The sequence below is a fragment of the Neodiprion pinetum genome, chromosome 1 (assembly GCF_021155775.2).
Source record: "Neodiprion pinetum isolate iyNeoPine1 chromosome 1, iyNeoPine1.2, whole genome shotgun sequence".
Taxonomy (NCBI): Eukaryota; Metazoa; Arthropoda; class Insecta; order Hymenoptera; family Diprionidae; genus Neodiprion; species Neodiprion pinetum.
Window position 1 is genome coordinate 28,966,539 of NC_060232.1, and position 17,379 is coordinate 28,983,917.

Here is a 17,379-nt window from a genome sequence, read left to right on the forward strand (position 1 = left end):
GTCGAAATTTGAACTTTGAATGTATTATTCCTATGAATTACGCTTCATTTGCTTCTGGAAAATAACGTAAATAACAAAATACAATAGCTAATATTAATTTTCTGACTTTACATCAGCATTCGAGTTTTTCCATATCTGTAATATTTAACGGATAATCGATTAGCGTTACGGACTTATATAAATATACTGTGGAATATGTTTAACGAAGCGAGAATCGATAATATCCAATGATGGGCTTTTAGTTGGCACATAAATGTACAGATTCACAGGATTATATTATATCTGTATGGAACATCACAACGTCTAACCGTCGATAGAATTAATCAGTCAAACAACTGTCGAGTGTCGCAGTAGTATCAAAATTCATATGAATTTCATGCTCACTGGGATAGTTTAAAAATATAATCGCCGTCGATGTGCAGCACGTTATATACAGTTCGATGGAATAATTCGATTGTCACGCAATGACACGTACCCGACATTCTATTGACTCAACTCAAATCATTGCTATTATAATTCATTGTTACGTGACCTAAAAAATACTAATTTAATGGCCGGTTGCAGCTGATATATAGCGTGTATACATTGCAAATTTATATAGTTTGAATCGATAACGATTTAGTTAAGCTAATAAAATTCTATTCTCTTCGGTATAAACGTGCTGATCGGTATACTTTATATACTGCTATGATATTCGACAAATCACTGAAATTCATAAGTTGAACTGTTTCGCAAAAATCATAAGGTTTTATAGAAAAAAGGAAGTTATTGCAATCACACCGAAAATGAAATGATGAATTTTCACTGGATCTAAGCGTTTCGAGATCTAGAGAATCTCCTCAGATCATTTTCGGATTGACGCCTGTGTGTGTGTATTTATGTATGTATGTGATGAATTTTTTTGTCGGAATATATCTCGAGAATGAGTTGCCGGATTTCAATGATTTTTATTTCAATCGACGCGGCTTTTTCAATCGTAGAACTGATTAGATTTTGGCGTTGATCGGTTCAGAATGTTTTCAATTAATTAAATATCAAAATTCAAAAAAAAAACAAAATAAAGATGATATCCTGAGGATGGATGGATTTAAATGAAAATTGGTACCGCACGGTCTCTTGGCTTGTCAATCACGAATCTAAACTGAGATTTGCAAAATTTAAATTTGGCGTACTCAAGCGGCTTGAAAGAAAATTAAATACATTTAGATTTTGTTGGAAAATTAGTACTCGAACGTTTGTTAGGTGAATGATTACGAAGTTGAGGTTAGATTTGCGAAACCCAAAGTGGCGAACGGTGGAAGAAAAATCTAAAAATATTTGGACGTTGGTACAAATTAGCAGGCGGAGAGTTTTTGGGTCACCGATGACGAATCCAAGGTCAGACTTCGAAAATCTGTAATGGTGGATCCATTAGAGTGGTTAAAAATAAAAAAAATTGTCATATTTTCATGTAATATGGCACGTGAGGGCTTTTAAATCGTTGATCACGAATCGGAAATTGTAGTTGAAAATTTGAATTGGATATTAATTTTTTTTTTTCTGTGAACTTGGAACCTCCGGTGCACGAATGGAAAGTTCGAGGGCTGGCTCGTGGCCAGCCCAAAGCCGCTTGTTTTTTTTTTTCTCTCTTACTTTCAACTTTCGATTATTGAGCACAAGTAACGCGAATCCTCGGAACGATAATCACCACAGGCTCTGCATTGCAGATGTGAGATTCGTTCATGAATTCAAAGAATAATGTGTTCGGCATGGCGCGTATATTACGTAAACGATGATGCTGCAGAATTTGCACGCGAATATCTAATATATCCAACGAATTCGTACAACGTAATTCTGAGAATCTTTTCAGGAAGATCATACGGCTCTTTTTGCAGACCATGTTGAATCCTTCATACTGTTTGACTGCAGGAAACTTGTTGTATATTATTGAGAAAAATTTCATTCGCTACAGTTACTGGGAAATTTTAGTAATCTGTGAATCGTTACACAATAGCGGTTACAATATTTTTTGGATTACAGAAAAACATCCAACAAGAATAACTATTTATTATATACCGATGTTATATAGCAAACTTTTAATTAAATACTGAATTTTCTTATTATTGTGAGATTAAATCTGTCCATTTAGTTCGTTGTATTTCTTCAGTTAAATAAAGCATAAACGTCGATCGATCATTGCACCAACATTAAATTATCCCAATAGTTATGCAAGAAAATTTAGTGTGAGGTGATGATAAAAAAAAAAAGAATGGCATAAATATGTACCAGATTTTCTGATTGCAGTCACAAAACTCACTTTCATTTTGCACGTAGCTGCGGAATTAGTTGTTTCGTTGATGGTAAAAAATGCAAATAGTTTTAGGATTATATAATAATAACCACAAGTAAAAATTTCTTTCGGTAATATAAAAAATGCAACATGCCATAAATTATGTAGTAACGAATATCGGTGATAAGTTAATATTGGCACTATATTTACGACTTGCTGAGGAAAAAAAAAAAAAAAAAAACGTTTCAACGCAGCTGAGCTAATTTAATTATAGAAAACATCCAAAAATGTTATTCCATAAGGTTTATTAAACTTGTCCGCGACAGTTGGCTGTGTTTGCCGATTGTCACAGTTTTCTAACCAATGTCTGCGGTGGCCTGATTTACCCAATTGGTCTCGTCCCGTGCTAATCGATCCGTAATAAGCAAATGCAAAAAGAAAATAATAACAACACTGTAGAACAAACGTGAAAAATATTATTCACAGTAGGTGAATATATTTAAATACCGTATACTATGTTCAAAGACCATTTATTCGAGGGAGGGGGAAAACTTGTCCACGGTCGTTTTTTCGACACTAATATGTCCCAGGGAATTGCTAATTGTATGTTCAGTGTACGATGTTCAAAATCGTTGAAAAATACCCTGTATATAGATAAATATATAGGTATACCTATGTGCGTGTGAATACGCATAACGCGTGTGAATGTAATTATTGAAATATACCTATGATTACGAAATGATTGACTGACAGCGGACGATTTTGATATCCGTGTAAAATAGAGAATAGTCTCCCCCCATCCCCCCCGTCCTTCCTTGTAATTCATGTTTACGATCACGGATGAAAGATTGAGAAATTTTCCTCTTGTCCGCGTGTTTTTAGATCACACTGAATCTCGATTCGTTGTACGTAAAATGTAAACCATTGAAATTTATCGATTTGCTTCAAATCTAGCGAGTTTTAATTCCCACGCCGTAGGTATTTACATACTGCATTATTATGTATTCTGGCAACGTATTTATAAATTAATGATCTTCCAGATCCACACATAAAGGTTGCCGGTCGACAGGATGACGTAAAAGCAGCCAAAGAGAAGATTATGCAAGTACTGGACACCCGGGTGAGTTTGATATGTCATTTAGATATAGATTTCTGATGATGAATTCACTCCCAATTATTTCATAAATGTGCCGACTAATTGTAAAATCGTGAATTTACCGCAAATTATTGCGATCTGTATATTGTTCAGGTTTACGATTTTTAGTTAGCAAAACTCTACGTTGAGGGGTAAAAAAAAACTACTTATTCGCTTAACCGGAATCGTTTATAATAATTGTCTCCTTAACCGCTAAACGATATAATTACCGGATTCAAACGTTAATCTGTTAAAATGATCAATACTGGTATATAGTTGTTACCGGTGGATATATTTACAAAGGTTTCATGAAATCAATAATTATCAAGTTACTAGACAATTATCACTTATAGGGACGATTTATTAGCAATTGATATATAGTTGGGTTAACGAAATTATGATTATTTGTTTGTTCCACCAAGACGGTCCAGCCTTTTTATTTAACGTTAACTTAATAAGTTTGCTTCACATACGGTGAAGATGTAGCATTCCATCAAGAGTTATCGCAAAGTGACGGCAAGATTTACATACCTATCGCGTAAAAGTTAAATTTAGCACAATCGTTAAATTTAGAATTTATGCACGCAACGACTATCCACTCCTACATATATATACCGTCTTTAAGATCTCGTTTACCAGACGCGGCACAAGTTGCCCAATTCCCAAACTTTAAATTCTGGCGAAAAATTTTCGACGACGCAACCGAAGGGTGCAGATCTTTATACAGTGAGTAGATCGAGTTTGTAATGACTTAATTTTAGGAGAAAAATAATGTCGATTTATAGAAATCGAAGAATGATAAAAGCAGCTCGATATTCCGTTCATCCAAAATGCAAAACAAACAAACGGTGCAATTATTTATACAGACGCGAATGGCTGCAGCACCTACAGGCTGTCACATATGTGCTGCCGACTATTGAAACGTGTCATACTAATACATAATGTGTAAGGTATAAGGTATATTTTTATATTTTGTACGATCGCATAATATATATGTCTCTGAGATTTCTATAATGTGAGGGGGGTGATTTCAAGCCATTTGATCTTTCGACTTGTCGGTTTGGTCTATTAGGTATAATTTGAATACTCGTCGATCATTATCATTTGCATAATGCATTCATTTATACTCGAGGGTCGGTACTCAAATATTCTAGAGAATATTTTCTCTCAGCCATCGGTTGACGTTGCGATGAATGTACATATCGTACTTACATGCGCCGCCGTATGCAATGTAATAACTTTTCATTACCCGGTGTGTGAATTTGCTAATTGGAGAGTATAAGTCGAGGGATTTTACTGACAATCGGTGTGAGATTACCGTTCGACGGAGGAAAAACGATCGTCGTATATACGCGGAGTTTTCGTAATCTTATACGTTGTAATTACCATTCTCCGACAATTAACAAAGTAAGACGACCACATTTTACCTACTCGCAATCGGACGTGTACGGCAAGTGTCTGTTGGTATTATATACGGCTAGTTATTTCTCTAGGAGAGGGTGTGCTATAGGTGATATTTGGTTGTTTCAATGCCGGAGAAAAATAATGTGACACCCCTGCAGGGCTCTGTTCCCGATCATATCCGGTATTCGATGAACGGAATAATAGTACGTACGTATGTACGTAGGCACGTATTACGAGATACAACAGACACTGTAACGAATATGTAGACTAGTTTTAATTATAAAATAACGCAATCTCAGCTTCAACGGCGTAAAGCTTCCACTGCATGTAACGAGTACATGCGTATACGTAATCTACATAATAATTCAGATGCATCTAAGTTACGTATCGTATACAAGCTGCTCCAAATTGAACTCAACATTATTGTTGATTAGAATACGCGCTTATCGGTTTTCTTTCGCGTATGTGAAACTTTTAAACCGGTGGTGGTGACACAGTTGTCAAGCTGTCTTACCGATTCAATTTACTGATCGGTATTCGTTGTCAGTGTGCGTACGACTGATAAAGTATTTGTTTTCTGTCGGGAAAATTGACGTTTACGTCTTACGTAATGACGATTAAACGAAAATTAGCACTACATTTCGGTCGTGCTGAACACATGATATATTAATTTTTTTTTTTTTTTTTTTTTTCGTCGCCAATTTTCCTGCCCATCGAGATGACGCGCAAGACCCCGTATCAGCGTATTATTGTAAATACGTTTTGATAAATCAAGGAACCTGATATTTGTTTCGCGTATTATAGGCTCGCGAGAAGCGGCCAGTGTGACGTGGGCGGCAGACTCATTGGCGCCAGAATATCTGTGTGTGTGTTTGCCTGCGTGAGTGTGTGTGTGTGTGTGTGTGCAAAGCTGTGCCCAAGGCAGACCGTCGTGTAACATCTCGGCAACACTTGTCATCGTTTCTTTGCGGTGCGGAGAAGGCTTATAGCTACTCGTATCTAGCTAGCTAGCGATAATGGGAGCAGAGGGGACTTCGCAACGTCTCCAAATGTTCCACAGATTCCTGTACGTTTCCGTTTCGTATATATATAATATATACGCTTTCGTTCCTCGGATTTATTATTACAATGTCAACCGCATCCACGTTTGTTGCTTATTTCTTAGTAAAAACGGTCCAACAGATTATTTTTCGATTTATAATATTTGATTTTTTATTAATTTCCTCCGTCCTGTTTTTATTTACCCACTTTTACTCTTATTTTTGGAAAATTTTATTCAACGATGGATAATTTCCCCGCGCTTGTGGTTGACGTAGGTAAACGATCGGCAATTTTATACAATGTCAATGAAACAGTTATTATCATACGATTGAAGATAATTATTGATTGGAACGGTGACGGTTTTATCTTTTAAATTATTGTTATGATTAAACTTATTTTTTCGTTATCGTCAGGCATGAAAAAATTACGAAAGCAAATCTGTGCTATATGTATATGTACAGTTATATATAAGACAGTGATTACAATTTATCAAAGCGTATCATTTAGTGTGGCAAGTTGTTTTTTTTTTTTTGATGTTTTTTTTGTTGTTGTTGGATCTTTTTTTTTTTAATTCGATTTCGTTTATCACGTCTTTATTTAAGTTTGTTTCTTTTGTTTCTTATTGTTTCATCTTTTGTTTCAATGCCTCCCTTATTGCGCGGGTAAACTCTGTCGTATTAAACGAGTTACGTAACGCGCGTACACTTATCTTTACATTATGCACGTTTATGCGTAAGAGCAGATGAGAATTTTTATGCCCAATCAAAGGCGTGAAAGAGAGGATTTAGCGACCTTGCTATTTCACAAGCAAGGTTTTTGCTGTGATCACGTTACTGCAGCTCAACGATTCCCCCTCGTCAATCTTTACACGTTCCAAAAACAATAAAACAATCGTACCATCGTCATAGGGACAGAGTTTTCTTAAGCGTCAAGTCTCGTTTGAATCGTTCTGAATTATTGTTTTCAATTTAACATTCTTGACGCGTAAAAATTGTAATCCTAAGTATTTGCTGAAAAATTCTTATTATTGTAACGGTTTGTCCGAAACAACGACTAAGCAATCGACTCCAACGATCAAAACACACCATATACTCTATAAAAATTACGTAACTGAGTATATTTATATGTTGTATGTACATAACGGCAATAATAAAGGGTCAACAATCTTTCGGTTGATCGTGTTTGACGTCAAACGATGTAGCGAACAGTGCTATTATTCAGGTCAAAGTCGACTATTGCGAATATTATTTACCCTGGAGTTGTGAAAGTTCGCACACTGCGCAATAAATTTATGTGGAAACAAACTGTCCTAGATGATGTTTTCTCTTACTACTAGTGCCTGTGTCAATAAAGTTTATTAATCAATATTGCACATCTCTTGCTTTATTATGTAGGTATCTTCACGATGATTGACTTTCAGTTCTTTGCATCTCCGTGTCATTTGCTTTCATTCTTCCCATTGATTTCATCGTTTTTTCAACCATCGAACTTCCGCGTCATTTCTCCTCGTCGACTAATCGCTGTTGCAATTGCCGTATGCCATAGATCAAATAGGATATTCCACGAAAACGTTCGCTACTCTAGCTTCAGACGTTTTTCAAGTGTAACATTGTCATTGATCTCTGTATAAAATTTGAAAACCCGGTGCAATATCGTCAACGATATGCAACGAAATCAACGTCACACGGTCTTTCAATGCGATTATCGTCTTACCGATTAGTCTAACAATAAGTGTACATTTACATCGTTGCCGCACGTTTTACGATCGGCATATATGTGGTAGAAAATTTGCCGAACTGTCCCATCGACTGACGAATTACTTCGATTATAAGTTTATTCTCATGTGTTATTTTGTTTCTTTTAGCAAAGCAACCGTGTGACCATGAAGTTAGACGTAAGCTACACCGATCACTCCCATATCATCGGCAAAGGTGGACTGACCATAAAACGAGTTATGGAGGAAACTGGCTGCCACATTCACTTCCCCGATAGCAATCGCAGCAACGCTCAGGAGAAGAGTAACCAGGTTTCTATCGCCGGGGAAATGGGTGGAGTGGAAAGGGCACGTGCCAGAGTTCGCGTAAGTTGCAACATCGTGTGAAAATCGTCGACGATACTGGTTTAATTTTTACTTGATGAAGATAAATATACGTTTTACCATTTCAGAATCTTACGCCGTTGATATTTTCTTTCGAACTTCCGATAATGGGAGCCATGCAAGCACTGCCTGATGCCACATCGCCCTACGTTATAAAAATTCAGGAACAGTACAACGTTCAAGTGATGTTTAGAACGCGGCCTAAACTCCACGCTACTCTCGTTGTGGTAAAGGGATGCGAGTGGGAAGTGTCCCTAGTCAAGGAGGCGACGCTTTTGCTTATCCGTCACATGTGCGAAAATTTGGCCGTGAGTATAATATGTGCAATGTTTCGAGTTTGGACTAGTTTCCTTATTAGCATCACTCGTACTGTAATTAGACAGCTAGCTTCAAGTCGCTAATGTCAACTCATTTTGCGCGCGACGAACTTCAGACTATAATCTTATGCCGTGTCGAATCTTTAGAGTAAAACCAGTTCATGGACGTGTATTGCAAATATAATTTGCACGCATGCAGCATACCCGGTGTGCAAGCAGCGTGACGTAACGATTTTTCGTTGCTTATTGAGCGAAATGTAGAGCTGTAATCGACGGAAGAAAAAAAAAAATAAAAAAGACTTGTTTGCCCGTATGAACAGCACGGCTCACTCAAGTTTAACGAGGTCAATGGTTGAAATTTGCCAAATGTCAATTGCAGAATCAAATCCAAGTTCAGATGTCGGTTGAGATATCTCCCCAGCATCACACCATCGTACTGGGTAAACAAAGCTGTAATTTAAAGATGATCATGCAACGGACAGGCACGCAGATTATGTTTCCCGATGCTGGAGATCCTAATATTCCTAGTTTGAAAAAGAGCAACGTAACAATTACTGGTGGAATTCACAACGTTTATCTTGCCCGTCAGCAGCTGGTGGTGAGTGGAGAATTTGTGGAAAGATGAAGTTGTGTGCGGTCAAATATCATCCGACACTAATTACGAGGTTTTTTTTTCCCATTTTTTTCAGGGTTCCCTACCTCTAGTCTTGATGTTTGATTTACCTGAAGATTCGATGAGCTCCGTTGATTCCGACAATATCTCTCAGTTGATGCAATCACTCGACGTATTCATCAATGTTCGTCACAAACCAAAGCAGAGTACGCTCTCTGTCATCATTAAAGGAATTGAGAGAAACGCGAGCAACATATACGAAGCTAGAAAACAATTACTTGGGCTAAACGAGCCCAGGATTCACGCGGAAATACCTGCTACTTATCACATCCCAAATGCTAGCAACGTATATCAAGGGAACGCAGCTCTCGGCGGTGCTGGTAAGTTTATACTTTGTTCATTCTTTATAATAATTTAAATTTCTATTCTATCGTAGCAGGGCTATGATTCTCAATACTTACCACTGTGATTCAAAGAGTGAAAGAAATAGTAATCATATTTTAATCGGTCGACAAATTCCCGAATCATGTTTTTACGCTACTCTACTCACTGTGTTCACAATCGAATTTCATCGCAGGTTCGAGCAGCATCAATGCTTTAACGGACTTCTCCAACCTGTTGACAATCAACACAGGAAACGGTTCCCACCCAATGTCACCCTTACCACATTCTCCAAATCCTATGGGTCTTTCCCCGCATTGGGGACTTCCACAGCTCGCCCCAATGTTCTCAACATTACCATCCCATCATCATCATCATCACACGTCGTTTCCGTATCCCAACTTCAATCACCTCTTGGCCCAACACCACTTGATGCACTCGGGAGCCAACAATCTTGGACCCCATCACCATAATATGACCAGTGCCGCTAATTCGATGAACCATGGAATTCACAACCTTGGAAACAGCATGGGAAATGGGCTGGGGACATCGATGAATAGTAGTGGTTACCACACTCTGAACAATTCATCTCTTGTCGATCACAAAGATGGCAGTGGTGAGTGAACACGAAATTTTACTCACGTTACTAATCCTGTTTTGCTTTGATCTAGGACGATATCAAAAACGTTGTAAAAAACTGTTTCAGCCTGTTCGTCGCTTAGCAGTTTGGCCAGTTCACTGTCCAGTCCAGCAATTAGCCCGCGTAACGCTTCGCCAGTTAATCCCCCAGAGACTAGTACGAATATAGGTAAATGAAATGAAAACAAAAAATGATTACTATTTCCGCGTGTGGCGTATATGGAATTTGCTCGAACACTTTGTCATACATTTTATTTTCAGACTTATCTAGTATGCTCTCCGATCTTCCGGATCGTCGAGCACCCGGTTGCGAGAAGAAGACGCTAGAAATGGTGGCACACAGCAACCTGACACCGTTTGACTATGAACAGAAAAAGTTAATGGCCGTTCAGGCAATTCAAACAAAGCCTTCTCCAACGGATTACAGAGTACCTACTTCCGCGTGGGCTGGTTATGGGCTAAGCCAAACAGTTTCGACAATGCAGAGTGACAAAGAAGAGAAGACTGTAAGTAAACGCCACTGGAACGGATTGTATATCAGTCATTTATAGTGTTATTAAACATCTCATAGAAGTACGAACATTTTTCACAACACTATGTCCTGAACGTGTCGAATTTAATCCACACACTTTTAATATAACGTGTTACTCCAATTGGTTTAGGACTCTACATTTAGTCCGGCCGATCTTTGGAAAGAACCTACAACTCCAATTTACAACACCCTGATGGATTTTGGTCTCCCTGGAAGCACCGGAAAAGATCGTATTGGAATGTCATCCAATTACATGGATCACACACCTACGTCACAAATAAACAAAATAGTTTCGCAGCGCTACACAGACCTCGGTGTGATGCTGGCCAGCGTTGGGTTGGAAAAATACATACGTAAGTCTTGAATAACTGTTCTTAATTCGCTCATTCTGTTCTACTGTCTCATGTCTTTTTGATACAGGCGAGAGTAGTCTATGTTTGACTGTTAGTTGAGATGATTTAAAATATATAACAGGATGTCGGAATTGCAGTAATTTCCACTAACGTTTGACAAATTACTTTGTGCTACTTGGTCGTTGGTCTGAATTGCCAAGATGCCAAATGCCAGATGTCATATTCTTTCAATTACTAATTGTGATCATTGCAAACATCTAAATTCACCTTATTCATAAATTACTAAGAAGAAAGTCAAAGAAAGAGTATGTACTTGAACTAACAAAGTCTTCAATTTTCGCTGTAATTAACTTTCTACTCGATCGTTACAATAGATAGCGCAAGAGTTAAAAAAAAATTATCTAATTTAGCTATCAGTCCAAACTATTCTCGCCTGCATTCTATACTACGAAAAAATCTAAACTGCATCTGAAAAATTAATGACAGCATTGACGTAAATGGCGTAATGCTTAATGCTTAATGCTTTTGCTTTTTGCATGCATATAATAAACAGTGGGTGCTTGAAGTTTTTCGTCTTTGGTAGATGATCAAGATTTGAAACGATTCAATTTCTCTCTTTTGCATTCGCATCTTTTCGAATTTATTCTACATTTTTTTTCTACCAATTTTAGTAAAAAACTAGGGTTGACATTATCGAGACTACTGGCAGCTCGAACAGAATTAACAACATTCTGTTCGTTCTTTATGTATTTCTACAAGGACATTCTTTCTTGATTCTATTTTTCTCTGCTATTTCCTTCTGTTGACTCATTTCAATGTTGAATTGAAAATGCAGTCAGCTGCGATGGCGCTACGTAGTAGGTATAAGTTTTCAAATCGGCACGGTGGTGTTTATGCTCGACAGGCTTGTTCACGTCTCACGAGGTGGATATGGCGACATTTCCATCTCTGACCGAAAAGGATCTATGCGAAATTGGAATAACTGCTTGGGGTGCCCGGCGCAAAATAATGCTTCTAATATCTGGTGCGTAAGTGGGTTTTGGCCACACATGCTTATTTATCTTTTCTATAGACTTTCCGCTGCTTCGTCATTGTAAATGTAACGTTGTCGCGTCGAGGATGCCGTACGGAAAGTAGTCCTGCAGTCAAAAAATTTAAATCAAATGGAATGCCATTTTTTCTTCTTTTCACTTCCTACTTTAACAAAAAATCGATAGATATATGATCATTGGGTAACCGTAAGACCTTCTCTGCGATTTACCTTGTGCCTCATTAACGTTGTGTGCGGGAAAACAGAGTCTGTATACCTGCCCTCTTTGGGACACTCAATTTTACAGAAATGAACAAGCGCTCTAGCCCATTTTCCGGCAGCGCAGCGCCAGGTGCGGAACGCAAGACATCAGCCGCTGGCTCAGCGTCGGCAAGCAAGTGTGGCCTGGACAATTGGTAATAAAAACTTTAAGTCGTGCTACCGAGACTCACCCGGGCCGTGAAGAACCCACGACCCGAAAAGAACTGCTGTCAACGGAGTCCATTTAACCCGAATTATATAAACATATACCTGCGAGAAATGTAACGGATTAGGAATAATTTAACGGCAACACGGAGTTGGCATTTTTCATTTGCCAACCGGTCATGAGAATATAAGAAGACGGTAATCGAACAAATACAAAGTAAAGGTACGATGCAAGACAAATATGATGCAAGACAAATAACAACAACAACATAAGGCAAAAGACAAAAGTAAATAAAAATATTTAAAACGTTCAGAAAAATTATAAAAAAAGTCTATAAAAAATAATAATAATTCGTTAAGAGTATAAGCCGTTTAACTTAAAGTAAGCAAATGTTCGGGACAATATAATAGGGAAGTGCCGTTTGACATTTAAAAAAAAAAAAAAATAAAAAAAAAAATAAAAAAAAAAAAATCATGCATGTTAGTTTTGTACTTGGAAGAGAATAGGGTAATGATTATTTTTGTAACCGAGAATCGTTGATAATCCTTTTTTTTTGCAATTTTTTTTTCACACACATTCGTCACTCGTACTCTACCAAGTGCGTTACATAGGTTAAGGAAATAATCGTTACTATTTTCATTTTTTTTTTTTTGTAATTTTTTTTTTCTTCCTTCCAAAATGATGCTCAACTGTTCCACGATAAGGTATGGTAGTTAGAATTGAAAATAACTCGCGAGTGCATGATTTGCTAGACGTTCTTTACTTTTCATTTTCTTTTTTTTTTCCTCTTTAGTTAATCAATCGTTATCGATTATAGGTTTATAAATTATAGCAATGTCTTTATGTCGTGTGTTTGGCTGTGTGTTTATGTGTATCAGCTGTCGGAGAAACAGACTGCGTTCAAACAAGTACTACGTTTCTTAATTATGCAAAATTACAGTAGTTTAGGGAGGCTTTAGACTTGAAGATGGGCGCGGGGGTCCCGTTGGCAACTACATTTAGCGCCGTTCGAAACTTAGCGGAAAATGTTTAATTCAGACTAAGCTCGAGAATCACTATACACCACGTAGGAACGTTTCAGCGATTGAAAATCATGAATAATATCGTGCGAAGGAAATCGGTCATCATGTGGCGGTTTATTTTTTTTTTCTAAAAAATTGGCTATTACTCGAAACTCACTGCAACGACAACCCAGAATGACAATAATCGTGTATAAGCTTTAGCCAGTTTTTCGTTCTTTCGGAAATACTTTTAGTTTTGGTATACGAGAAATATGTTTACTCTTTTGTGGATGTTGTGGTGAAACATATTTATTTGACTGTATACAGAAGCGCTGACGTTTTTTGCCAGTATAAAATATTTGTTACTATTGTGTAATAATGATTTTCCCTCTATTCCATCATTTTTGCAATGTCCCCATTGCAAATATATTTGAAAAAAGTACAATTTTTTTTGTAGACACAGAAACTGTTTCTTAGAAATTATTTCTATTTGTTATGATATGATGCATTTAGTGCCCTTTTTACGTATACTTGGAATATCATGATATGATAAAAAATGAAAGGGAAGCTAAGACTGAACACTTGCACTGACTGGAGTATAAATTCAAATATCACTGTGAAATTAATCATTCGTCTTCGTATGTAATAATATGAATTTTTTTTTTTTAGCGAATTTTATTTTCCATCCATATTTTTTTTCCTCGGTTTTGTTTTTTGCGATAGACTTTGATTGACTATTTATGGATACAAATAATGCGTGCAAGCAGTAGCGGTAATAGTCAACAGCCGAATTGAGAACGAAATAAATTCGTCTTAGGTTCACAAGTTGAATATAACTTTGTTTTCTTCAAGATTTACGCTGGCGTGGGTCAAAATTCATAAAATTATATTTTGTACATTTATATAAGGTACATATCGCATGTTTGTTGGCCCTTACTGGAAAGTGTACTTCGTGCATGATTTTTCCCCGCATGATCTTCAACGAGGTTGTATTTTATCTGTTGTTTTCTCGAGTTTTATAAAGTAACAAAGTATTTATTAATTGAAGAAGGTCGCTAAATGTACGCCGCTCAACGGACGCAAATTATATTTAAGAAATATTAGATAAAGGAGATAAGTATGAAGTGAAATGAGTCGTAAACGTATATATGTTGCTCGAAGGTGCGGACTATGTTTTATTAATATGGTGGCAGCACATTTTTAACGAAAATCCACTATATAGATGATGAACAATAACGGTTAATACAAATACATTATATTGCATCGCGCTTAATATTGCAGCTGCGGTGACAGCCTAATTTGGAAAGAAATTATAATTTTACGAACCTCGGATGTGTGAAAAAATGAAAAAGCTAGTAGTCGTTAAAAATCATTTTACGAAAGTAAGGTATTCCATTTGTAACTTATAAATTATTCTAATTTTTAAAGTATTTTTTTTTCTTTTTTTTTCGTCAACCAAAGAATGCGTTAGGTAATGAGCTCAGCTCACGTACGCGCCACTTGCAGTGACTTGCAGTGACTTGCAGTGTGTATACGGTATTACGAGCCAAGAAGTCAGCTTTTTTTTTTTTTTTTTTTTCTTACCGATCTGTTTCCATTCGCGCATTACTGCCGTAGCATATCGTTCGTATACTTTGATTACACTTCAACACAATCTCGAAATAGGGCGAATTTGTGAAGAACCGACATAATGGGGGGAAAAAAGAAAAAACTGGCATCTTGGTTCTGACGATGCAGAACCACCAGCTGGCCTTAAGGGGGTGCCCCTGGTCGATTTCGGCCTTGAACTATATATCTCAAAATATCTAAGTCCGCGTATCTTAAACGCCGAAAAGGGTATACAGAATTCTGAACGAAAACAATGCAATCCATTTTCATTTGAGGCAGTAATAAAAATGTATTGGAGTGTTTTTGTTCATAATTACGTGCAGGGAGAAGGCTGTCAATCCCTTTTTCACCTTTCACATACGTGGACTTGGATATTTAGAGATATACACGTCAAGGTCGAAATCGACTTGGGCATCGCTTTAAAAAAATCGGGAAGGCATTTTTGCACGAGCTTCTGAATGCCTAGCGATCGATTTTACCGCTGAGAGTTGTTGACTAAACTTGAGAAGTTTTAAGCGTAAATTATTACTATTATTCAGAAATATATAATAAGTAATTAAAAATGTGCCTGTGTGATCGTCTATATTATTATTATTATTATTATTATTATTATTATTATTATTATTATTATTATTATTATTGTTATGTTGTTATTATTATTATTATTAATATAAATATTATTATTATTATTACTACTACTACTTTACTATTGTCATGGATTTTTTTTTCATTTTGTTGATAGTTTGATGTAGTGAAAATAACATAGAATTATATACTTACAATTCACTTCTACATTTAATTAATGCGAATCGGTGATGTAATTTGTGCCGGTTTCTGATGCGATTCCTACGCGTTGCTATGCGTCTACCTATACATGCCATTATATCAATAATAATAACGATAAATATTTTGTATTGGTGAAACGAATTCCATTGCAAGTATCCAATTCGATAGATTTTCTTGTTGTTTGTAATGAAAGCGATAAGCGTTGAAACTTTTTACGATAATATTCAACATAGGGAGAGATAAACGAAAAAATTTATGTCGCAAATTTTACGGTAGACGCTCGCTGTTAGCTGCGGGGGGATGAAGCTACGGCGTATTGCATCGCATGTCCGTGATCAGATACCAAAGCAGTTTGGATATGACTGATTCAACGACTGAAATGTTCCTATATAATTGTTTAATATTTAGTTAGATTAATGATTGCTGAAGAATAAAGTATACACCTAATGACGTGTAATATATTTAAACTAATCTCCTTTACATCGGTTATATAGTCCAGCGTCCATCGTACCTGCGGGGCGATTAATTGAGATTACGCAATATACGAAGGAAAATATGCAACATCTTCAACTTTTTATACATTAATTTTTTTCGCTCAACTCCCTTACCTTAGTTTGTCATCCTTTCAAACCGATTCAAATATTTATTATATATATACACACACGTGTCTATACATATTATATACACACACACTCACACATACCTTATACGTATAGAGATTAGTATTTTTTGACATCTTTTTTTGCATGTGGCAAATATCATGACACGTAACAATATAAGTACCTCTGAAAGTCTATTCGTTCAAATAATGTTACGATCGGTATACATTCACTAGTAAACTTACTATTCCATACATATTGCCATTACGGTCACGATATATTCTTCGAAATTAAATACAGAAAGATGGACTTGATGCTAACGTAATATCCTTCAGTTTTCGTTGCAAAATAAAATCTTTGACTTGACCGCAGATGAGAGGTTGTTTTTTTTTCTTTCTTATTTTGAATACATGAATATGTAAATATTTACACTTAAATCTTACAGAATTATCATTCTGTATTAATTTTTATATGGTACACAATTACTGAAGCGGCGTGAAATCGTTATCCTTGCGTCTACCGTTATTTTCCGATTCCCAAATTTCAATTTCAATCGCGAGATTCTATTCTCAACTAACCGTAGCCAGTAGCAGACCTCGACAATCAAGATTGCCAGATGTTAATTGTAATATGTACCAGTAGTACGAATTGTAAAGCATCAAAACCAGTAGCTCTTGGTGTAACGGTGCGTCAAATGTGCAGATTGACTCCATTAGACGTCGCGTTGCTACAAAACACTGCCAGCTTGACCGCACGTGCGTATTACGAGCACGATGCCATCTTAGAACAAACTTATTTCCTGTACAATTAATGTAAAATTATATATTCGATGGATGTTTTCACTGTGAAATTACTTAATAATATAGTGCGATTCTTATACTACAAAGTTGATATGTCTCAACCGTAATTTGATAAGAAATTGTAGGGAAATATACAGTGGTTTCACAGTTGAAATGTGTTTCTCGAAATTAACCACAATTTGTAAATGATTTATCTTCACCTACAAAATTTCGCACAACTGATAATACGTTTTCACGACATGTATATATATATATATATGTATATATGCGTGTGTATAAATATGTATACATATATGTATATATATACATGTGTTTTTTTTTATGTACATGTATCCTTGATATTGTT

At 36.4% G+C, this 17,379-nt stretch overlaps 1 protein-coding gene across 5 annotated transcripts in view; it reads left to right on the forward strand.

Moving 5' to 3' along the window:
* Positions 1-16,101, forward strand: part of BicC (protein bicaudal C) — a 45,308-nt gene extending 29,207 nt beyond the window's left edge. For 4 of the 5 annotated variants that reach the window (XM_046636855.2, XM_046636856.2, XM_046636854.2 and 1 more), the window contains 11 exons: positions 3,310-3,389; positions 7,714-7,929; positions 8,016-8,255; positions 8,644-8,862; positions 8,954-9,257; positions 9,455-9,874; positions 9,965-10,066; positions 10,159-10,403; positions 10,560-10,782; positions 11,687-11,806; positions 12,120-16,101. In XM_046636855.2, coding sequence (XP_046492811.1) covers positions 3,310-3,389; positions 7,714-7,929; positions 8,016-8,255; positions 8,644-8,862; positions 8,954-9,257; positions 9,455-9,874; positions 9,965-10,066; positions 10,159-10,403; positions 10,560-10,782; positions 11,687-11,806; positions 12,120-12,232 — 2,282 coding nt within the window. In that variant the 3' untranslated portion in view covers positions 12,233-16,101. The remainder of the gene's footprint in view (positions 1-3,309; positions 3,390-7,713; positions 7,930-8,015; positions 8,256-8,643; positions 8,863-8,953; positions 9,258-9,454; positions 9,875-9,964; positions 10,067-10,158; positions 10,404-10,559; positions 10,783-11,686; positions 11,807-12,119) is intronic. The other variant, XM_046636857.2, reaches the window with a different exon arrangement.
* The last annotated feature ends 1,278 nt before the right edge of the window (positions 16,102-17,379 follow it).